At 47.6% G+C, this 25,721-nt stretch overlaps 1 protein-coding gene across 1 annotated transcript; it reads left to right on the top strand.

The window, feature by feature from the left end:
• On the top strand, positions 1–20,981 carry VTCN1 (V-set domain containing T cell activation inhibitor 1). The gene is made up of 6 exons (XM_075337777.1): positions 1–41; positions 139–203; positions 304–651; positions 4,558–4,821; positions 18,840–18,982; positions 20,311–20,981. The coding sequence occupies exons 1-5, from the start codon at positions 1–3 to the stop codon at positions 18,959–18,961; spliced, it is 840 nt and encodes a 279-aa protein (XP_075193892.1). The 3' UTR covers positions 18,962–18,982; positions 20,311–20,981.
• The last annotated feature ends 4,740 nt before the right edge of the window (positions 20,982–25,721 follow it).

Genomic DNA, 25,721 nt, shown 5'->3' with positions numbered 1-25,721 from the left:
ATGGAGCTGCACATAGACCTCCATAGACTTCCAGAGACTAGGTAATAGTTGAATGTCTATGTGGTGATGGGATTTTATCTGCTGATGTGTGTCAGATCTTTGTCGTTTTGCACTGACTCTTTTTTTCTTTCCTTGCAGCATGATTGTGATAATAATCCTCCTTATTGCAGCTATTGCACTTATTATCGGCCTCAGTGTTGCTGGTAAGGTTTAGTACACACTGATGTGACATAGTCCTGATATTTCACAACTCATCATATGAATTGGTATGAAGTCATCCTCATCCTCCATTCACTCCTCTAGGTAACAGCACCACTAACGATGTGACCACTGTCAATGCCGTTGGACAGATCGGGGGGAATGTGATCCTCAGCTGCACTTTCACCCCTGATGTTAAACAATCTAGTGATATTCTGTGGGAGAAGGTGGGAGACACCGGAGTAGTGTACAAATATGAGAATGGTAAAATATCTTTGTCGGACCAGAACTCAAACTACAAGAGTCGGACCTCACTCTTCCTTAATGAGTTATCTGTAGGAAATGCCTCTCTGAGACTCAACAACGCGAAGGTGGCGGATACCGGAGTCTACAAGTGTACAATCAGCAATTCTAAGGGGAAGGGGGATAACAAGCTGAGTCTCAACGTAGGAGGTGAGTTACAGAAAGGAATAGCGGGGTCTTTAGGAAAAAAAATGTTTTAATTTCAGAAGAAGTTATTTGATTTGAACAGTAAGGCTTTGTCTTCAGGAGTATGGCTGTGTGTTCAGGAGTATGGCTGTGTGTTCAGGAGTATGGCTGTGTGTTCAGGAGTATGGCTGTGTGTTCAGGAGTATGGCTGTGTCTTCAGGAGTATGGCTGTGTGTTCAGGAGTATGGCTGTGTGTTCAGGAGTATGGCGGTGTCTTCAGGAGTATGGCTGTGTGTTCAGGAGTATGGCTGTGTGTTCAGGAGTATGGCTGTGTGTTCAGGAGTATGGCTGTGTGTTCAGGAGTATGGCTGTGTCTTCAGGAGTATGGCTGTGTGTTCAGGAGTATGGCTGTGTGTTCAGGAGTATGGCTGTGTGTTCAGGAGTATGGCTGTGTGTTCAGGAGTATGGCTGTGTGCTCAGGAGTATGGCTGTGTCTTCAGGAGTATGGCTGTGTCTTCAGGAGTATGGCTGTGTCTTCAGGAGTATGGCTGTGTCTTCAGGAGTATGGCTGTGTCTTCAGGAGTATGGCTGTGTGTTCAGGAGTATGGCTGTGTGTTCAGGAGTATGGCTGTGTGTTCAGGAGTATGGCTGTGTGTTCAGGAGTATGGCTGTGTGTTCAGGAGTATGGCTGTGTCTTCAGGAGTATGGCTGTGTCTTCAGGAGTATGGCTGTGTCTTCAGGAGTATGGCTGTGTGTTCAGGAGTATGGCTGTGTGTTCAGGAGTATGGCTGTGTCTTCAGGAGTATGGCTGTGTGTTCAGGAGTATGGCTGTGTCTTCAGGAGTATGGCTGTGTCTTCAGGAGTATGGCTGTGTGTTCAGAAGTATGGCTGTGTGTTCAGGAGTATGGCTGTGTCTTCAGGAGTATGGCTGTGTCTTCAGGAGTATGGCTGTGTCTTCAGGAGTATGGCTGTGTCTTCAGGAGCTTGATTGTGTGTTCAGAAGTATGGTTGTGTATTCAGGAATATGGCTTTGTCTTCAGAAGTATGATGTCTTCAAAAGTATGGTTATTTCTTCAGCAGTATGGTTGTGTCTTCAGGAGTCTGGCTGTGTCTTCAGGAGTATGGTTGTGTCTTCAGGAGTATGGCTGTGTCTTCAGGAGTATGGTTGTGTCTTCAGGAGTATGGCTGTGTCTTCAGGAGTATGGCTGTGTCTTCAGGAGTATGGCTTTGTCTTCAGGAGTCTGGCTGTGTGCTCAGGAGTATGGCTGTTTCTTCAGGAGTATGGTTGTGTCTTTAGGAGTATGGTTTTGTCTTTGAAGCATGGCCTTGTCATCAGGAGTATGGCTTTGTATTCAGGAGTACGGTTGTCTCTTCAGGAGTATGGTTGTGTCTTGAGAAGTATGGTTATGTCTTCAGGAGTATAGGTTTGTCTTTAGTAGCATGGCTGTGTGTTCAGGAGTATGGTGTCTTCGGGAATATGGTTGTGTTTTCAGGAGTATGACATTGTCTTAATGAGTATAGCTTTGCGTTCAGGAGCATGGCTGTGTCTTCAGGAGTATGGCTGTGTGTTCAGGAGTATGGTTGTGTCTTCAGGAGTATGGCTGTGTGTTCAGGAGTATGGCTGTGTCTTCAGGAGTATGACTGTGTGTTCAGGAGTATGGTTGTGTCCTCAGGAGTATGGCTTTGTCTTTAGGAGCTTGGCTGTGTGTTCAGGAGTATGGTTGTGTCTTCAGAAGTATGGCTGTGTCTTCAGGAGTATGGCTGTGTCTTCAGGAGTATGGCTGTGTGTTCAGGAGTATGGCGGTGTCTTCAGGAGTATGGCGGTGTCTTCAGGAGTATGGCGGTGTCTTCAGGAGTCTGGCGGTGTCTTCAGGAGTATGGCGGTGTCTTCAGGAGTATGGCTGTGTCTTCAGTAGTCTGGCAGTGTCTTCAGGAGTATGGCTGTGTGTTCAGGAGTATGGCTGTGTCTTCAGGAGTATGGCTGTGTCTCCAGGAGTATGGCTGTGTCTCCAGGAGTATGGCTGTGTCTCCAGGAGTATGGCTGTGTGTTCAGGAGCTTGGTTGTGTCTTCAGGAGTATGGCTGTGTCTCCAGGAGTATGGCTGTGTCTTCAGGAGTATGGCTGTGTCTCCAGGAGTATGGCTGTGTCTCCAGGAGTATGGCTGTGTCTCCAGGAGTATGGCTGTGTCTCCCGGAGTATGGCTGTGTCTTCAGGAGTATGGCTGTGTCTTCAGGAGTATGGCTGTGTCTTCAGGAGTATGGCTGTGTCTTCAGGAGTATGGCTGTGTCTTCAGGAGTATGGCTGTGTCTTTAGGATTAAGGCTGTGTCTTCAGGAGTATAACTATGACTTTACAATTATGTGTGTTATTTCAGGAGAATGACTTTTTTTTTCAGCAGAAACAGTTATACTTACCGAGTCTCCACAAGGCTGTCACACTGCTTCCGGGACCGCTCATCAAACCTCATGAATATGCACTGCTTCCCCTGCCCACCCTCTGTGACAGCTTCTGTGATTGGTTACAGTCAGACTGCTAGCGTCTGTGATTGGTTGTGGAGGTTAAAAATAAATACATAATTAGAAAGATTGACACAGGGTCCCCCATATATAGATACCAAGCACAGATAATGCAGACGGCTACAGACTGCAACTCCCAGCTGTCTGCGTTATCTTGGCTGTGTATCAAAATAAGAGGAACTTTATGCGGCTTTTTTTATTTATTTCAATAAATAATTTTAAAAATCGCCATACAGTCCCCCCCCCCAATTTTGATACCCAGCCAAGATAAAGCTGACAACTGGGGGCTGCTATTCTCTGGGGAGGCCCATGGTTATCGGGCTGCCCCTGCCTAAAAATTGCAGCCTGTAGTCAACCTAGAATTGGTGTATCCATTAGATGCACCAATTCCAGCGCTTTATCCGGATTATCTCGATTGCCCTGGTGCGGTGGTAATTGGGGTAATATAAGGGGTTAATGACAGCTGTGATTTGTCAAAAAATCACAGGTGTTAAGCTTGAGGTTAGTAATGGGGATGGGTCTATGAGAAAACCCTCATTGCTAATCATGTAAGTAAAAAGAAATAAACAACACAAAAAACACAGTAAAATTCTTTATTAAAAATAAAAACACCCTCTGTTTCCAATTTTTTAACCCCCCCAAAACACCCCTGCAGGTCTGACGCAATGCACACAATGAGCCGGGTAAAGTACCAGGATTGGAGCATCTCATGGATGTGCCAATTCTGGGTGGCAGCTAGTGTTTATTGGGCCCTCCCCAGCCTGTGAATACCAGCCCCCAGCTGTCCCTTTTATCTTGGCTGGGTATCAAAATTGGGCGGGACCACATGCCGTTTTTAAAATTATTTATTTAAATAATTGAAAAAAAGCCGCATTGGATCCCTCTTATTTTAATACACAGCCAAGATAAAGCACACCGCTGTGGGCTTCGGCCTGCAGCTGTCTTTATCTGCCCTAGGTATCACAATACGGGGGATCCTACGCCATTTTTTCCAATTATTTATTTTTACACTCCATAACCAATCACAGATGCCGGCAGTCTGACCAATGACAGACGCTGTAACAGAGGGTGAGCAGGGGAAGCAGTGAATATTCATGAGGTTTAATGAGCGGACCTGAAAGCAGTGTGAAAGTTGCTCCAAGACTCAGTACGTGTAACTGTCCTGCTCTAATCCCCGTTTTGCTTCCTTTTAACTTTTTTATTTTTTTTATTTTTATCCGTGTGGCCGAACCCGAACAGTAACACTGATTTAGCTGAGAAGTTCGTGTTCGGGGTCCGTGCACAGACACTGGGGGTCCAGTACAGACCCCGGACTTTACAGTTCAGGTTCACCCATCACTACTTATCACCTTTACTTTAAGAGCTACGTTACTTTATATAGAGGACTAACTTCTTCATGTACGTATCTTCTCCAGCCTTTTCTGATGTGACGGTGACAAACAACAACCAGACCGGCCTGCTCTGTGACTCCCCCAGCTGGTACCCGATGCCCACCGTCACCTGGCTGAACATCACATCTGGGGACAACATCACGAACGCTGCTGAAACCAGAACTGAGGCCGGCCTCAATGGTGCGGTGGAGGTCATCTCTGAATTCAAAAGAATAGAAAAAAATATTCAGTACAGATGTGTGATAAATAACAACCTAGCTCGTGCCGAGGCGGATGCAATACTCACAGGTGGGTGACGATGACATCACGGGGCGCAATATTGTGACAAACTAATAATGACATCAGAAGGCTACATTTTACATGATGACACAAAACGTGAGACATAAATTCAAAATATCATCAGTCTATGTGAATCATATATACTCATACATATATATATACATATACTCAGTACATCCTCAATGGAATGGGCTTATATGTATCATGTGACTGATGACATCACAGGTGTATAGTATACGAATGATGACATCATAGGAGTGTAATATGTGGCTGATGACATCCCAGGTGTATAGTATATGAATGGTGACATCATAGGAGTGTAATATGTGGCTGATGACATCACAGGTGTATAGTATATGAATGGTGACATCATAGGAGTGTAATATGTGGCTGATGACATCACAGGTGTATAGTATACGAATGGTGACATCATTGGAGTGTAATATGTGGCTGATGACATCACAGGTGTATAGTATACGAATGGTGACATCATAGGAGTGTAATATGTGGCTGATGACATCACAGGTGTATAGTATGCGAATGGTGACATCATAGGAGTGTAATATGTGGCTGATGACATCACAGGTGTATAGTATACGAATGGTGACATCATAGGAGTGTAATATGTGGCTGATGACATCACAGGTGTATAGTATACGAATGGTGACATCATAGGAGTGTAATATGTGGCTGATGACATCACAGGTGTATAGTATATGAATGGTGACATCATAGGAGTGTAATATGTGGCTGCTGACATCACAGGTGTATAGTATACGAATGGTGACATCATAGGAGTGTAATATGTGGCTGATGACATCACAGATGCAGAATATGTGAATGGAGATGTGTAATATGTGGCTGATGACATCACAGGTGTATAGTATACGAATAGTGACATCATAGGAGTGTAATATGTGGCTGATGACATCACAGATGCAGAATATGTGAATGGAGATGTGTAATATGTGGCTGATGACATCACAGGTGTATAGTATATGAATGGTGACATCATAGGAGTGTAATATGTGGCTGATGACATCACAGGTGTATAGTATATGAATGGTGACATCATAGGAGTGTAATATGTGGCTGATGACATCACAGGTGTATAGTATACGAATGGTGACATCATTGGAGTGTAATATGTGGCTGATGACATCACAGGTGTATAGTATACGAATGGTGACATCATTGGAGTGTAATATGTGGCTGATGACATCACTGGTGTATAGTACACGAATGGTGACATCATAGGAGTGTAATATGTGGCTGATGACATCACAGATGCAGAATATGTGAATGGAGATGTGTAATATGTGGCTGATGACATCACAGGTGTATAGTATACGAATAGTGACATCATAGGAGTGTAATATGTGGCTGGTGACATCACAGGTGTATAGTATACGAATAGTGACATCATAGGAGTGTAATATGTGGCTGATGACATCACAGGTGTATAGTATACGAATAGTGACATCATAGGAGTGTAATATGTGGCTGATGACATCACTGGTGTATAGTACACGAATGGTGACATCATAGGAGTGTAATATGTGGCTGGTGACATCACAGGTGTATAGTATACGAATAGTGACATCATAGGAGTGTAATATGTGGCTGGTGACATCACAGGTGTATAGTATACGAATAGTGACATCATAGGAGTGTAATATGTGGCTGGTGACATCACAGGTGTATAGTATACGAATAGTGACATCATAGGAGTGTAATATGTGGCTGGTGACATCACAGGTGTATAGTATACGAATAGTGACATCATAGGAGTGTAATATGTGGCTGGTGACATCACAGGTGTATAGTATACGAATGGTGACATCATTGGAGTGTAATATGTGGCTGATGACATCACTGGTGTATAGTACACGAATGGTGACATCATAGGAGTGTAATATGTGGCTGATGACATCACAGATGCAGAATATGTGAATGGAGATGTGTAATATGTGGCTGGTGACATCACAGGTGTATAGTATACGAATAGTGACATCATAGGAGTGTAATATGTGGCTGGTGACATCACAGGTGTATAGTATACGAATAGTGACATCATAGGAGTGTAATATGTGGCTGATGATATCACCGGTGTATAGTATACGAATAGTGACATCATAGGAGTGTAATATGTGGCTGATGACATCACTGGTGTATAGTACACGAATGGTGACATCATAGGAGTGTAATATGTGGCTGGTGACATCACAGGTGTATAGTATACGAATGGTGACATCATTGGAGTGTAATATGTGGCTGATGACATCACAGGTGTATAGTATACGAATGGTGACATCATTGGAGTGTAATATGTGGCTGATGACATCACAGATGCAGAATATGTGAATGGAGATGTGTAATATGTGGCTGATGACATCACAGGTGTATAGTATACGAATAGTGACATCATAGGAGTGTAATATGTGGCTGGTGACATCACAGGTGTATAGTATACGAATAGTGACATCATAGGAGTGTAATATGTGGCTGATGACATCACAGGTGTATAGTATACGAATAGTGACATCATAGGAGTGTAATATGTGGCTGATGACATCACTGGTGTATAGTACACGAATGGTGACATCATAGGAGTGTAATATGTGGCTGGTGACATCACAGGTGTATAGTATACGAATAGTGACATCATAGGAGTGTAATATGTGGCTGGTGACATCACAGGTGTATAGTATACGAATAGTGACATCATAGGAGTGTAATATGTGGCTGGTGACATCACAGGTGTATAGTATACGAATAGTGACATCATAGGAGTGTAATATGTGGCTGGTGACATCACAGGTGTATAGTATACGAATAGTGACATCATAGGAGTGTAATATGTGGCTGGTGACATCACAGGTGTATAGTATACGAATGGTGACATCATTGGAGTGTAATATGTGGCTGATGACATCACTGGTGTATAGTACACGAATGGTGACATCATAGGAGTGTAATATGTGGCTGATGACATCACAGATGCAGAATATGTGAATGGAGATGTGTAATATGTGGCTGGTGACATCACAGGTGTATAGTATACGAATAGTGACATCATAGGAGTGTAATATGTGGCTGGTGACATCAAAGGTGTATAGTATACGAATAGTGACATCATAGGAGTGTAATATGTGGCTGATGACATCACAGGTGTATAGTATACGAATAGTGACATCATAGGAGTGTAATATGTGGCTGATGACATCACTGGTGTATAGTACACGAATGGTTACATCATAGGAGTGTAATATGTGGCTGGTGACATCACAGGTGTATAGTATACGAATAGTGACATCATAGGAGTGTAATATGTGGCTGGTGACATCACAGGTGTATAGTATACGAATAGTGACATCATAGGAGTGTAATATGTGGCTGATGACATCACAGGTGTATAGTATACGAATAGTGACATCATAGGAGTGTAATATGTGGCTGGTGACATCACAGGTGTATAGTATACGAATAGTGACATCATAGGAGTGTAATATGTGGCTGGTGACATCACAGGTGTATAGTATACGAATAGTGACATCATAGGAGTGTAATATGTGGCTGATGACATCACAGGTGTATAGTATACGAATAGTGACATCATAGGAGTGTAATATATGGCTGGTGACATCACAGGTGTATAGTATACGAATAGTGACATCATTGGAGTGTAATATGTGGCTGATGACATCACAGGTGTATAGTATACGAATAGTGACATCATAGGAGTGTAATATGTGGCTGGTGACATCACAGGTGTATAGTATACGAATAGTGACATCATAGGAGTGTAATATGTGGCTGGTGACATCACAGGTGTATAGTATACGAATAGTGACATCATAGGAGTGTAATATGTGGCTGATGACATCACAGGTGTATAGTATACGAATAGTGACATCATAGGAGTGTAATATATGGCTGGTGACATCACAGGTGTATAGTATACGAATAGTGACATCATAGGAGTGTAATATGTGGCTGATGACATCACAGGTGTATAGTATACGAATAGTGACATCATAGGAGTGTAATATATGGCTGGTGACATCACAGGTGTATAGTATACGAATAGTGACATCATAGGAGTGTAATATGTGGCTGATGACATCACAAATACAAAATATGTGAATGGAGATGTGTAATGTGTGGCTGATGACATCACAGGTGTATAGTATACGAATGGTGACATCATTGGAGTGTAATATGTGGCTGGTGACATCACAGGTGTATAGTATATGAATGGTGACATCATAGGAGTGTAATATGTGGCTGGTGACATCACAGGTGTATAGTATACGACTGGTGACATCATAGGAGTGTAATATGTGGCTGGTGACATCACAGGTGTATAGTATACAAATAGTGACATCATAGGAGTGTAATATGTGGCTGATGACATCACAGGTGTATAGTATACGAATGGTGACATCATAGGAGTGTAATATGTGGCTGGTGACATCACAGGTGTATAGTATACAAATAGTGACATCATAGGAGTGTAATATGTGGCTGATGACATCACAGGTGTATAGTATACGAATGGTGACATCATAGGAGTGTAATATGTGGCTGGTGACATCACAGGTGTATAGTATACAAATGGTGACATCATAGGAGTGTAATATGTGGCTGATGACATCACAGGTGTATAGTATACGAATGGTGACATCATTGGAGTGTAATATGTGACTGGTGACATCACAGGTGTATAGTATACGAATGGTGACATCATTGGAGTGTAATATGTGGCTGGTGACATCACAGGTGTATAGTATACAAATAGTGACATCATAGGAGTGTAATATGTGGCTGATGACATCACAGGTGTATAGTATACGAATGGTGACATCATAGGAGTGTAATATGTGGCTGGTGACATCACAGGTGTATAGTATACAAATGGTGACATCATAGGAGTGTAATATGTGGCTGGTGACATCACAGGTGTATAGTATACAAATAGTGACATCATAGGAGTGTAATATGTGGCTGATGACATCACAGGTGTATAGTATACGAATGGTGACATCATAGGAGTGTAATATGTGGCTGGTGACATCACAGGTGTATAGTATACAAATGGTGACATCATTGGAGTGTAATATGTGACTGGTGACATCACAGGTGTATAGTATACGAATGGTGACATCATAGGAGTGTAATATGTGGCCGATGACATCACAGGTGTATAGTATACGAATGGTGACATCATTGGAGTGTAATATGTGACTGGTGACATCACAGGTGTATAGTATACGACTGGTGACATCATAGGAGTGTAATATGTGGCTGATGACATCACAGATGCAGAATATGTGAATGGAGATGTGTAATATGTGGCTGATGACATCACAGGTGTATAGTACACGAATGGTGACATCATAGGAGTGTAATATGTGGCTGATGACATCACAGGTGTATAGTATAGGAATGGTGACATCATAGGAGTGTAATATGTGGCTGGTGACATCACAGGTGTATAGTATACAAATAGTGACATCATAGGAGTGTAATATATGGCTGATGACATCACAGGTGTATAGTATACGAATGGTGACATCATAGGAGTGTAATATGTGGCTGGTGACATCACAGGTGTATAGTATACAAATGGTGACATCATAGGAGTGTAATATGTGGCTGGTGACATCACAGGTGTATAGTATACAAATGGTGACATCATAGGAGTGTAATATGTGGCTGATGACATCACAGGTGTATAGTATACGAATGGTGACATCATAGGAGTGTAATATGTGGCTGGTGACATCACAGGTGTATAGTATACGAATGGTGACATCATAGGAGTGTAATATGTGGCTGATGACATCACAGGTGTATAGTATACGAATGGTGACATCAAAGGAGTGTAATATGTGGCTGATGACATCACAGGTGTATAGTATACGAATGGTGACATCATAGGAGTGTAATATGTGGCTGATGACATGACAGGTGTATAGTATACGAATGGTGACATCATTGGAGTGTAATATGTGACTGGTGACATCACAGGTGTATAGTATACGACTGGTGACATCATAGGAGTGTAATATGTGGCTGATGACATCACAGATGCAGAATATGTGAATGGAGATGTGTAATATGTGACTGGTGACATCACAGGTGTATAGTATACGAATGATGACATCATAGGAGTGTAATATGTGGCTGGTGACATCACAGATGCAGAATATGTGAATGGAGATGTGTAATATGTGGCTGATGACATCACAGGTGTATAGTATACGAATGGTGACATCATAGGAGTGTAATATGTGGCTGGTGACATCACAGATGCAGAATATGTGAATGGAGATGTGTAATATGTGGCTGATGACATCACAGGTGTATAGTATACGAATGGTGACATCATAGGAGTGTAATATGTGGCTGGTGACATCACAGGTGTATAGTATACGAATGGTGACATCATAGGAGTGTAATATGTGGCTGGTGACTTCACAGATGCAGAATATGTGAATGGAGATGTGTAATATGTGGCTGATGACATCACAGGTGTATAGTATACGAATGGTGACATCATAGGAGTGTAATATGTGGCTGATGACATCACAGATGCAGAATATGTGAATGGAGATGTGTAATATGTGGCTGGTGACATCACAAGTCATTCATATGTTGCTGAAGTCATCAGCTGTTTATCACACACTTGTGATGTAGAAGAAAACAGTATTAGCAATGAATGTAAAGGCGCACACATACACTGTGGAGAAGTCAGATGCTTCTGATTAGAGATGAGCGGACCCGTGGATGTTCGGATTTACCAGATTCAGTTGGACTTTAGTTAAAAGTTCAGTTTGGGACCTGGACTTGACCCCATACCCGGAACCTCATATAAGTCAATGGAGACCAGAACCTCTGTGCTGTAAAATGGCTGTAAAATGTTCGTAGTAAGGGCTAGGGGCTGCAAAAGGAAGCAAAATGGGGGCAATTGCCTGCAAACAAATGTGGATAGGGAATAATAGAGAAAAAAATATGTGCATTCCCCCCTATTTTTGATAACCAGCTACAGTAAAGCAGACAGCTTTGGGCTGGTATTATCAGGCTGGGAAGGTCCCTGGTTATTTGTCCCTTCCCAGCCTAAAAATAGCAGCCCGCAGCTGCCCCAGAAGTCACACATTCATTAAATGACCACATTCTGGTTCTTTGCCCGGTCACACCTCTTAATGAATCTGGAGCATCTGACAAGTGGAGTGTGCCTCAGTGCACCAATCTTACAACATTCATTGACTGGAGTAGGATTTCTGGAGTACAGAACACTGCAGCTCATCATGAGAGCCATGTGCCACACCCCGCCGCACCCTATCACACCCAAGCTTCACCCAGCTCTGACAATTCTACTGTAGCTGTGAAAAACTGGCGTAAAAACACCAAAGGTTGCAACATTTTTATGCAACTCTGATTTATGCCAAAATGTTGCAACTTTTCAAAGCAATTTACACCAAAATTTGGGCAAAATTACATAGTTACATAGTTACATAGTTACTTAGGTTGAAAAAAGACCTAGGTCCATCTCGTTCATCTTCCTCCACCAGTTCTACATTTAGTCACTAAGTCATTTATAACCAACAATGTTGTGTGTACTGAGTAAATCATCCAGCTCTGATATAAAGCGGTTATAGTATCTGCCATTACTACCTCTTGTGGTCGCATTCCACAGTCTGACCGCTCTAACTGTAAAGAACCCTTTCCTATTTAGGTGTCGGAATCGCTTTTCTGCCCCCGCAGTGAGTGCCCCCTGGTCCTTAGTATTGTCTTCCCCCCGCAGTGACTGCCCCTGGTCCTTAGTATTGTCTTCCCCCCACAGTGAGTGCCCCTGGTCCTTAGTATTGTCTTCCCCCCGCAGTGAGTGCCCCTGGTCCTTAGTATTGTCTTCCCCCGCAGTGAGTGCCCCCTGGTCCTTAGTACTGTCTTCCCCCCGCAGTGAGTGCCCCTGGTCCTTAGTATTGTCTTCCCCCGCAGTGAGTGCCCCCTGGTCCTTAGTATTGTCTTCCCCCGCAGTGAGTGCCCCTGGTCCTTAGTACTGTCTTCCCCCCGCAGTGAGTGCCCCCTGGTCCTTAGTATTGTCTTCCCCCGCAGTGAGTGCCCCCTGGTCCTTAGTACTGTCTTCCCCCCGCAGTGAGTGCCCCTGGTCCTTAGTATTGTCTTCCCCCGCAGTGACTGCCCCTGGTCCTTAGTATTGTCTTCCCCCGCAGTGACTGCCCCTGGTCCTTAGTATTGTCTTCCCCCGCAGTGACTGCCCCTGGTCCTTAGTATTGTCTTCCCCCCGCAGTGACTGCCCCTGGTCCTTAGTATTGTCTTCCCCCGCAGTGTATGCCCCTGGTCCTTAGTATTGTCTTCCCCCGCAGTGACTGCCCCTGGTCCTTAGTATTGTCTTCCCCCGCAGTGACTGCCCCTGGTCCTTAGTATTGTCTTCCCCCCGCAGTGACTGCCCCTGGTCCTTAGTATTGTCTTCCCCCGCAGTGAGTGCCCCCTGGTCCTTAGTATTGTCTTCCCCCGCAGTGTATGCCCCTGGTCCTTAGTATTGTCTTCCCCCGCAGTGAGTGCCCCCTGGTCCTTAGTACTGTCTTCCCCCCGCAGTGAGTGCCCCTGGTCCTTAGTATTGTCTTCCCCCCGCAGTGTATGCCCCTGGTCCTTAGTATTGTCTTCCCCCGCAGTGAGTGCCCCCTGGTCCTTAGTACTGTCTTCCCCCCGCAGTGAGTGCCCCTGGTCCTTAGTATTGTCTTCCCCCGCAGTGAGTGCCCCCTGGTCCTTAGTATTGTCTTCCCCCGCAGTGTATGCCCCTGGTCCTTAGTATTGTCTTCCCCCGCAGTGAGTGCCCCCTGGTCCTTAGTACTGTCTTCCCCCCGCAGTGAGTGCCCCTGGTCCTTAGTATTGTCTTCCCCCCGCAGTGTATGCCCCTGGTCCTTAGTATTGTCTTCCCCCGCAGTGAGTGCCCCCTGGTCCTTAGTACTGTCTTCCCCCCGCAGTGAGTGCCCCTGGTCCTTAGTATTGTCTTCCCCCGCAGTGAGTGCCCCCTGGTCCTTAGTACTGTCTTCCCCCCGCAGTGAGTGCCCCTGGTCCTTAGTATTGTCTTCCCCCGCAGTGACTGCCCCTGGTCCTTAGTATTGTCTTCCCCCGCAGTGAGTGCCCCCTGGTCCTTAGTACTGTCTTCCCCCCGCAGTGAGTGCCCCTGGTCCTTAGTATTGTCTTCCCCCGCAGTGAGTGCCCCCTGGTCCTTAGTATTGTCTTCCCCCGCAGTGAGTGCCCCTGGTCCTTAGTACTGTCTTCCCCCCGCAGTGAGTGCCCCCTGGTCCTTAGTATTGTCTTCCCCCGCAGTGAGTGCCCCCTGGTCCTTAGTACTGTCTTCCCCCCGCAGTGAGTGCCCCTGGTCCTTAGTATTGTCTTCCCCCGCAGTGACTGCCCCTGGTCCTTAGTATTGTCTTCCCCCGCAGTGACTGCCCCTGGTCCTTAGTATTGTCTTCCCCCGCAGTGACTGCCCCTGGTCCTTAGTATTGTCTTCCCCCCGCAGTGACTGCCCCTGGTCCTTAGTATTGTCTTCCCCCGCAGTGTATGCCCCTGGTCCTTAGTATTGTCTTCCCCCGCAGTGACTGCCCCTGGTCCTTAGTATTGTCTTCCCCCGCAGTGACTGCCCCTGGTCCTTAGTATTGTCTTCCCCCCGCAGTGACTGCCCCTGGTCCTTAGTATTGTCTTCCCCCGCAGTGAGTGCCCCCTGGTCCTTAGTATTGTCTTCCCCCGCAGTGTATGCCCCTGGTCCTTAGTATTGTCTTCCCCCGCAGTGAGTGCCCCCTGGTCCTTAGTACTGTCTTCCCCCCGCAGTGAGTGCCCCTGGTCCTTAGTATTGTCTTCCCCCCGCAGTGTATGCCCCTGGTCCTTAGTATTGTCTTCCCCCGCAGTGAGTGCCCCCTGGTCCTTAGTACTGTCTTCCCCCCGCAGTGAGTGCCCCTGGTCCTTAGTATTGTCTTCCCCCGCAGTGAGTGCCCCCTGGTCCTTAGTATTGTCTTCCCCCGCAGTGTATGCCCCTGGTCCTTAGTATTGTCTTCCCCCGCAGTGAGTGCCCCCTGGTCCTTAGTACTGTCTTCCCCCCGCAGTGAGTGCCCCTGGTCCTTAGTATTGTCTTCCCCCCGCAGTGTATGCCCCTGGTCCTTAGTATTGTCTTCCCCCGCAGTGAGTGCCCCCTGGTCCTTAGTACTGTCTTCCCCCCGCAGTGAGTGCCCCTGGTCCTTAGTATTGTCTTCCCCCGCAGTGAGTGCCCCCTGGTCCTTAGTACTGTCTTCCCCCCGCAGTGAGTGCCCCTGGTCCTTAGTACTGTCTTCCCCCCGCAGTGAGTGCCCCCTGGTCCTTAGTATTGTCTTCCCCCGCAGTGAGTGCCCCCTGGTCCTTAGTATTGTCTTGCCCCCGCAGTGAGTGCCCCTGGTCCTTAGTATTGTCTTCCCCCGCAGTGACTGCCCCTGGTCCTTAGTACTGTCTTCCACTCGCAGTGACTGCCCCCTGGTCCTTAGTACTGTCTTTGGAAGGGATAAGTCATGTGCCAGTCCTTTATATTGACCACACATGTATTTATCCATATAAATGAGATCTCCTCTGAGACGTCTTTTTTCTAAGCTAAACATATCTAACTTTTTCAACCTGTCGTCATACGGGCGGCCTCCATTCCTCATCATACGGGCGGCCTCCATTCCTCATCATACGGGCGGCCTCCATTACTCATCATACGGGCGGCCTCCGTTACTCATCATACGGGCGACCTCCCTTACTCCTCATACGGGCGGCCTCCATTACTCATCATACGGGCGGCCTCCATTACTCATCATACGGGCGGCCTCCATTCCTCATCATACGGGCGGCCTCCATTACTCTTCATACGGGCGACCTCCCTTACTCCTCATACAAGTGGCCTCCATTACTCATCATACGGGCGGCCTCCATTACTCATCATACGGGTGGCCTCCATTACTCATCATACGGGCAGCCTCCATTACTCATCATACAGGCGGCCTCCATTCCTCATCATACGGGCGGCCTCCATTACTCATCATACGGGAGGCCTCCATTCCTCATCATACGGGTGGCCTCCATTACTCATCATACGGGCGGCCTCCATTACTCATCATACGGGCGGCCTCCATTACTCATCATACGGGCAGCCTCCATTACTCATAATACAGGCGGCCTCCATTCCTCATCATACGGGTGGCCTCCATTACTCATCATACGGGCGGCCTCCATTACTCATCATACGGGCGGCCTCCATTACTCATCATACGGGCAGCCTCCATTACTCATCATACAGGCGGCCTCCATTCCTCATCATACGGGCGGCCTCCATTCCTCATCATACGGGCGGCCTCCATTCCTCATCATACGGGCGGCCTCCATTCCTCATCATACGGGCGGCCTCCATTCCTCATCATATGGGAGGCCCTCCATTCCTTGTAATAATCTAGTTGCCGCCTTTGAACTAACTCTAACTTCTGAATGTCCTTTTTAAAATGTGGAGCCCAAAACTGGATCCCGTATTCCAGATGTGGCCTTACAAGTGATTTATAGAGGGGTAACAATACGCTGGGATCACGGGATCTAATCTCTCTTTTTATACACCCTAGAATCTTGTTTGCTTTAGCAGCTGCTGCCTGACATTGATGCTGCTGCTCAGCTTATTTGTAATGAGAATACCCAAGTCCTTCTCCTGTTCTGTAGTCCCGAGTTTACTTCCATTTAATGTATACGCAGCTATAGGATTACTCCGTCCTAGGTGCATTACTTTACATTTATCAACATTAAATCTCATTTGCCAAGTATCTGCCCATTCTGACATCTTATCCAGATCGTTTTGTAATATTGTACTATCCAGGTCAGTTTTTAATATCCTACATAGTTTGGTGTCATCGGCAAAGACTGACACTTTCCTATCAATCCCATCCACAAGGTCATTAATAAAGAGATTAAAAAGAATCGGTCCAAGCACAGATCCCTGCGGCCCCCCACTGCTCCCAGTACAGATCCCTGCGGCCCCCACTGCTCCCAGTACAGATCCCTGCGGCCCCCACTGCTCCCAGTACAGATCCCTGCGGCCCCCACTGCTCCCAGTACAGATCCCTGCCGTCCCCACTGCTCCCGGCACAGATCCCTGCGGTCCCCACTGCTCCCAGTACAGATCCCTGCGGCCCCCACTGCTCCCAGTACAGATCCCTGCGGTCCCCACTGCTCCCAGTACAGATCCCTGCGGTCCCCACTGCTCCCAGTACAGATCCCTGCGGCCCCCACTGCTCCCAGTACAGATCCCTGCGGTCCCCACTGCCCCCAGTACAGATCCCTGCGGTCCCCACTGCTCCCAGTACAGATCCCTGCGGTCCCCACTGCTCCCAGTACAGATCCCTGCGGTCCCCACTGCTCCCAGTACAGATCCCTGCGGTCCCCACTGCTCCCAGTACAGATCCCTGCGGTCCCCACTGCTGACTATAGCCCATTTAGAGAATGTAGCATTTATGACGACTCTTTGTTTCCTATCTTTTAGCCAATTCCTTACCCAGTTGCATATTGTGTCCCCTAGTCCTTGCTTCTGGAGCTTTAGTATAAGGCTATTATGTGGTACAGGATCAAATGCCTTTGCAAAGTCCAAATAAATCCCATCAGCTGCATTACCAGTATCCAGAGCTGCACTTACCCCCTCATAGAACCCCAACAGGTTGGTTAGACACGACTTATCTTTCATGAATCCATGCTGTTTGTCAGTTATCATATTATTTTCTGCAATATATTTTTGCATGTCATCCCTTAAAATGCCCTCACACCTCGCACGCCACGAATGTCAGGATTACTGGCCGGTAGTTGCCTGGATCTACCCTCTTACCTTTCTTAAATATCGGTACCACATCAGCAATCCTCCAATCCTGAGGCACCAACCCTGTTACAAGTGAGTCTAAAAAGATGAGATACAGCGGTCTGTCGATTACGGAGCTCAATTCCCTCAATATTCGTGGATGAATGCCATCTGGCCCTGGGGATTTGTCAATGTTTAATTTACTCAGACGTAGGCGTACTTCATCTTGTGTTAAATTAATTATATCGGGTGGTGGACTTTGATTTTTCACTTGTTGAATGATCCCTGGTACAGTCAGTTCCTTGGTGAACACAGATGAGAAATGCCTATTTAATATCTCAGTCTTTTGTTTGTCCTCTAAAACTAACTTGTTATTATATTTTAAGGGGCCGATACTATCCTTTGTTTTCCTTTTGGCATTAATGTATTTATAAAAGATTTTGGGATTTATTTTAATGTCATTGGTGATTTTTGTTTCAGTAGCTAATTTTGCTTGTTTGATTTCTTTTTTACATTTCCTATTGATATCTTTATACTCCTGCAATGCTATTTCTGTATTCTCAGCCTTTAAGATTTTAAACGCCCTTTGTTTTTGTTTTATTATACTTTGTACAGTCTTATTTATCCATAGTGGTTTCTTTTTATTCCTGGACATTTTATTACCAGAGGGTATACGTTTTTTACAGGACTCTAGTAGTATATCCTTAAACTTACCCCATTTATGTTCGGTATCCCCAGTTACCATGACTTTGTCCCAATCTACACATTTAGGCTCTTCCCTTAATTTGTTGAAATCAGCTTTCCTAAAATTCCAGGTTTTAGCATTTCCCCTTTGAAATGTTCTATTGAATATTATGTTGAAGCTTACCATATTATGATCGCTGGTGCCCAAGTGCTCCCGGACCTGTCAAGTGCTCCCGGACCTGTAGATCTGAAATTGTATCCGGTCTATTTGACAGGACCAGATCTAGCAAATTATCTCCCCTGGAGAAAATTGCTTTGCTAAATCATGGCCTAAGTGGCGTGCATCTCTTAATGAATCCAGAGCCGTGTACTCTGTTCAGACTGGCAAAGCGCGAGCTTGTGCTACGCAAAGTCATGATGGATTGCTCTCCATTACCATGTGACGTCCTCCCACTTATGTGTGGATCTTATTTCACAGATTCTGGCCTAAAAACCGAAACCCGTCTGCTGATCCTGAGTTCAGGCCCGATGACGTCTCCTTCCCGTCTCCTCTTGTGCCTTGTTTTCCTGAGCATCCTTCTTGGAGCTGTGAACATGTAGACATTGCCCAATTACTACCAGGTAAGAAGCAAATCAATGTGCGGCTCAGCTCTAGGTCTCTGCCCCGAGTGTGTGGACTCAGATATGCATCAGGTAACCCAGGACATCCGGGCAGGGACCGGTGGGCAGGGTTGTCCACTCTGGATGAGGCCTTCAGGTTCCCTGGAAGTGTCCACATAGGTGTAAATGTGGTGCAGAAGCTGAAGACTGGACTCCATGTCTTGTCTCAGACCATGACAGAGTTTATAGAATCGTAATATCTGCAGGGTAATCGCTACACGATGCTCTCATCATAACGAGACACACGAGGTAGGAGAGGTACGGGGGTTCTCCGGTGAAAGCAAGTTATGCCCTGTGCTCAGGATATGTGATAACTTATCGATCGCTGGGGTTGACCACTGGGGCCTGCACCGATCGGCAGAGCGGGGAACTGTATTCACTGTTATAATGTATCAGCCACGTGCACGCTCGACCGCCGCTCTGTGCCCTCCACTCCCGAGCGCTGTGCTCAGCTTCTTCCATTAGGCCCATACACAATGAATAGAGTGGTTTTTGGGCATTCGACTTGCCACTCCATTTTGTAACAGGGAAAAAGTGACCCATCTGGAACAAAAATTTCCCATTCTGTGAATCGGAGCTTGTCCCAGTGGTCAGACCCGAATTGGTCAATGGGTTTGTTAGACATTAGGAGGTCCTGGACCAGGGGAGGGTTATTAAGAGATAGGCAAGTGAGAGTTCAGTAGGAGGACGATGCAGTGTGTGACAGGCAGAGGGCCACAAATGGGTGTCAACGGTGGCCGAACAGTTACGATCAGTGTCCAGAGAGAGGAGAACACTGGTGCTCCAGAATTAGGGTGCAGAGAAGGAGACAGTACAGCAGGGCACTGAGCCAGAGTCCAGACAGGGAAGGCTGTGGGTCAGGAGGACCCGGAGACAGGGGCCAGTGTGGAATGGGTCCTAGAAGAAATCCTGGGCTCTCAGGACAGGAGCTCTGAGGATCTGAGCTCGGGCCATCAGAAGATACAGGTACAGGAGGGATTTCTATGCAGGTGTGATGTGTGGAGCTGCCGGTGGTACCCACTAAGACCATTCCACCATCTACTCTATAGAAGGGTTTGTTTCTGCAGTCTGTCGCCTCCGTCTCTCCAGTCACAATGTATCTGGAGGGATACAACCACCAAACGACAGAAGACATCACCCTCATTCAGGAGATGTGTTGTCCCTGATGTTTGGTGTGTATCTTGGCCAGTGCGCCCCATACACGTATGTGAGGATCACTGACCGATGTACACAGAGTGCGACCTCTCATGGTATACACCACAGTACCTAACGCTCATCTTCTCTCCCAGGTCTCGTGCAGTCCACCACCATGGATGATTGTCCTCCTCTTCTCAGAGACATTTCAGTGACTTCTCTTCTCACCAATGTTCCTTCCTCCTCACCCCTGGAGATAATCTCTGGACTGTGCCGGTGCTGGGAGTCCTTATGGGCACATCAGATCTTCTCATGTCCTTTCATTGGCGTCACCTTGATGTTGCCAGGAGACATCTTGCAGTCCTGAGAATCATCCCAGGTCCTGAGATCAAGTCTCCGGGAGATGTGTGTCCTCAGAGCGGGGAAGGATATGTCCTCAGTGCAGCAGAGGCCACAAGAACCGGTACGTGGACAGGAACTGTCCGTGTTCAAACCTCCAGACGGATCCACACCGGCCAAGCTCCGGGACATTGCACGGGTCGTGGTCATGACTATGGCTTCCTGAAGATCACAAGGAGAGGTACACGACTCAATAGGAAGACTCCAGCAGCACAGAGTTTTTAAGGAGAGGAGTGTGTTGTGTCTCCTGGGAGAGGTCAGGCCGGAAGTTACATAGTGGAAGGAGCAAGATTCCAGCAGCACAGAGTATTTCAGGAGACGAATGTGATAACCTTTTCCACCAGGATGAATGTCGCTCTTTCCAGCCCTCGTTTTTTCCATATTAATGGTTGTCCCTGGTGTGTGTAGAAAGCTTTTATTTTTATATTACGGAGCTGGCAGCCATTTATTACCCATGATCCTCTCTGCTTCTTGTGTTACTTACTGCAGGATTGAAATAAAATCTTATATTAAATCCTTTCACTGCGGTCATTGTGTTCTGGGGAGAGACCAAGGCTCAGATGTACCTGCTCACTATTAATGGCCAGTCAGGGTTTATATGGCATATGTATACGGTATATGCGGTGTAGGTGACGTCCCCCTGGACCACCCCACAAATTGTCATTATGCCACACATACAGCTCTTCACACCACCAGGTGGTCATGGCAGGTACTGCAGAAGAAATTGGAAACTTTCTGCAACCTCCGCACCAGTATAAAGCAAGAACCGGCAAGATTTAGGGGGTTTCCTTTCAACTAAGTTCTGATAATAAATATCAGATAATTGGGGTCCTAAATGACCACCGCACACTGATCGTCACACTCCCGCACACTGATCGTCACACCCCCGTGCACTGACTGTCACAGCCCCGCGCGCTGACCGTCACAGCCCAGCGCAGTTACCGTCACACCCCCGCGCACTGATCGTCACACCCCTGCGCATTGACCGTCACAGCCCCACGCACTGAACGTAACAGCCCCGCACACTGACCGTCACAGCCCCACACCTTACCGTCACAGCCCAACGCACTAATAGTCACACCTCTGCACTGACCGTCTCCCCCCCGCGCACTGACCGCCACACCCCTGCGCACTGATTGTCACAGCCCCGTGCGCTGACCGTCACAGCCCCGCGCAGTGACCGTCACACCCCCGCGCACTGATCGTCACACCCCTGCACTGACCGCCACACCCCCACACACTAACCGCCACACCCCTGCGCACTGATTGTCACAGCCCCGTACACTGACAGTCACACCCCCACGCACTGACCGCCACACCCCTGCACACTGATTGTCACAGCCCCGCGCACTGATCGTCACAGCCCCACGCACTAATAGTCATACCCCTGCACTGACCGTCACACCCCCACGCACTGACCGTCACACCCCCACGCACTGACCGTCACACCCCCACGCACCGACCGTCACAGCCCCACACACTGTCAGTGGTGAGGAGCAGTACTGCATATCTCTCCTATCAATGTGAAGTCCATCAAGCTGCCTCCACTTCTTCTACATGGATAATGGGGGCCTGAATGCAACTTCTCTCCCCAGGAGCCTCCAGGTACAGAACCTCTTTTCATCGGGTTTGGGGGTTTTTCTTTGTGAAGCCCCTGGAGGGGTCCTGGGAAGCCTCTGCTCTTTCCATCTGTTTCTTTTCTTTCTGTCCAAGCAAAATACAGAATAAACAAAAACAAATGAGCAAAATCCTCTACAGTAAGTAAATATACAGAAATAATTAGTGATGGGTGAGCATGCTCGATGTGCCCGCTGCTCGGTGTGCCTGGTGCTCGATGTGCTCAATGTGCCCGATGCTCAATGTGCCCGGTGCTCGGTGTGCCTGGTGCTCGATGTGCTCAATGTGCCCGATGCTCAATGTGCCCGGTGCTCGATGTGTCCAGTGCTCGATGTGCTCCATGTGCCTGGTGCTCCATGTGCCTGGTGCTCAATGTGCCCGTGCTCGATGTACTCGATGTACCCGGTGCTCGATGTGATCCATGTGCCCGATGCTCGATGTGCCCGATGCTCCATGTGCTCAATGTGCCCGGTGCTCGATGTGCCCGGTGCTCCATGTGCCCGTGCTCCATGTGCTCTATGTGCCCGGTGCTCCATGTGCTCCATGTGCCTGGTGCTCCATGTGCTCAATGTGCTCAATGTGCCCGCTGCTCGATGTGCCCGGTGCTCCATGTGCTCAATGTGCTCAATGTGCCCGCTGCTCGATGTGCCCGGTGCTCCATGTGCCCAATGCTCCATGTGCTCAATGTGCTCAATGTGCTCAATGTGCCCGGTGCTCAATGTGCCCGGTGCTCAATGTGCCCGGTGCTCAATGTGCCCGGTGCTCGATGTACTCGATGTGCCCAGTGCTCGATGTACTCGATGTGCCCGTGCTCAATGTACTCGATGTACCCGGTGCTCCATGTGCCCGGTGCTCCATGTGCCCGGTGATCCATGTGCCCGGTGCTCCATGTGCCCGGTGCTCCATGTGCTCCACGTGCCCAGTGCTCCATGTGCTCAATGTGCTCAATGTGCCCGCTGCTCCATGTGCCTGGTGCTCCATGTGCTCAATGTGCTCAATGTGCCCGCTGGTCGATGTGCCCGGTGCTACATGTGCCCAATGCTCCATGTGCTCAATGTGCCCGATGCTCGATATGCTCGATGTGCCTGGTGCTCGATGTGCCCGATGCTCCATGTGCCCAGTGCTCCATGTGCCCGGTGCTCCATGTGCTCTATGTGCCCGGTGCTCAATGTGCTCTATGTGCCCGGTGCTCCATGTGCTTGATGTGCCCAATGCTCCATGTGCCCAGTGCTCCATGTGCCCGGTGCTCCATGTGCCTGGTGCTCCATGTGCCCGATGCTCGATCGAATGTTCTGCTGCTCGGATGCCGTGCTCGAGTCCCTGCCCTACATCTTCCAGGCTTTTTATCAGACAGTAAACTGGTGGGATTGCCTGCCAATCATGTTAATGTGCCGTAGCCATCTTGGTTACAGGCATTATTGGTCGGCCGCACAGCGTCATCAGGTCTATATTAGACCCAGAGACGCATGTTTGCCACACGCTACCTGCAAATATTGTACAGATTAGGATGAGATTCTGCTGGAGAAGAGACAGGTTTAGATTAGAGGCATATAGGCCAGGATTATTGATTTATACTCTTTGCTGCTGTAACCTAAAACCAAAAGTCCTTTGTCAGGGCTAATGTACATCTAATTGTCAGCCCTTGTACTTAGTGCATCGGCTTTACCAGTCTAGGACTCCCACTTCTTAAACATAGTAAGATAAATGTTTTCTGAGGCCTCCTCCATGTCTCTTCCAGAGAGTATTGCATTCCCTCCTTCTAACTCTTGGCAGCCTTTATCCTTAGTGCAGTGTTTCCTAACTCCAGTCCTCAGGAGCCCCCAGCAGTGCATGTGTTCAGGATTTCCTTAGCATTGCACGGGTGTTGGAATCATCACCTATGCAGGTGATTACATTATTACTTGTGCAATGCTAAGGGAATCCTGAACACATGCACTGCTGGGGGCTCCTGAGGACCGGAGTTGGGGAATACTTAGTGCATAACAATTCACCGAAAAGGACATAAATTCAGAGAAAAAATAATAAAAGAAACTCACCAAAAAAAATTCACCAGCCAACACAGGTCAAAACGGCAAATGCAGGATGCAGCCGGCGCCCTATGATAACGGCGGGGGTAACACAGGTGCAGAATACTGCAGAGACAGCCACTCACAGCCATATCATGGAGGGGGGCTGCTGGTATTACACATGCACATGTACCTCCCCGCGCTCGGCCTTTATTTACTGATTTACGGTACTTACAAATAGAGTCTATTGTATAAATTATTCTCTGGTAAAGTTGATGGTGGTCTGTGCCCGCAGGCGGCTGCGTCTGGTCCCCCACCCGGTTCGGTGGTCTTGGCCTTTCTCCTGCACCGTGTAGTGTATTTGGGCTCCTGTGCTTCAGCGACGGGAGCCCGTTCCCCGGCTTGGTAGATGTCGGGAGAGCCCTTTTGCCCTCAGATGCTGACCCGTGGGATCTCTCTGCCTGTGCGGTGGCTGCTTATCCCCCTCGGTGGGCTGTTGTCTTCAGTCGGGACTTGGGTGGGAAAGGACCTAAAGTCCAGACCTCAATCAGTGAATTAACTCGGTCCAGTGGATTCTGGACCTCGTTTCAGGGTCTGAGTACCCCCCTGTGTGCTCCGGTTTCCGAGTCGGTTCCCCGGGTCGGTACCGGCGGGCCACTACCCTGTCCCGGTCCACCACGGTTCCACCGAGCAGTCTTCCCGGCTCCTGCAGGCTAGGCCACAGCCTGCCTCCTAGCCAAGGTATCAGGGCTCCGACCCTGGCACCTGTCAGTTGCTGCAGACCTGTCACCACAGGCCTGCTGCACTCCACACTCCTCTCTTCAGACTACTCCCTTTACTCCCCACTCGGAACTGACTGAACTGACTGTTTTTCCTGACTCAGGCCCTCTGAACTCCTTGGTGGGCGTGGCCAACCGCCTGGCTCCGCCCCCTGGTGTGTCCATTAAGCTCAGAGAGAGGTGACTAGGTTTTTAAAGGTTGGCTGATGTTACCTTATTGAGGGACAGGTGTTGTGCGGGGCTCCACCTGTGACTACCTGGCTAGTCCAGGGCGTCACACACACAGATGGGGTTTTACATAGGGCACCAGTATGTGCATTTGTCATTATGACCTGAGTTGGCTGTGGCTTTTTTTCTGTTGAGTTTTTCATTTTTTTTCTTTCAATTTATGTCTTGTTCAGTGAATTATTTTGAATACAGTGTAGGGACTCATAAGCGTAGGGACCCTTGACGTTTAGGTTACGAGCTTATGTATTTTGGCCAAAATATGGACCAATACCTCACATTTATTATCATTTTACTGTATATCAGTTTTATTGCACAATTTTCCACAGGATACAGCCGGGCCCTCTGGGGGGTCTGTCCTGTGGGTCACTAGAAGGGCGTCATCAAAAGGCTGTAAGCCGGAAACTATGTACGTACCTGTGTGACTGGTGCTCAGAGCCACCATTAGGAATTTCAGGGCTCCATACTGGCAACATTTTTGGGTCCCCTTGAGACTCCGCCCAGGCTCCACCCCAGCTCCGCCTCCATCCATCAAATATT

Source organism: Anomaloglossus baeobatrachus, chromosome 2, assembly GCF_048569485.1.
Source record: "Anomaloglossus baeobatrachus isolate aAnoBae1 chromosome 2, aAnoBae1.hap1, whole genome shotgun sequence".
NCBI lineage: Eukaryota > Metazoa > Chordata > Amphibia > Anura > Aromobatidae > Anomaloglossus > Anomaloglossus baeobatrachus.
Note: the sequence above shows the minus strand (reverse complement) of the source record. Positions and strands in the feature narration are given on the sequence as shown.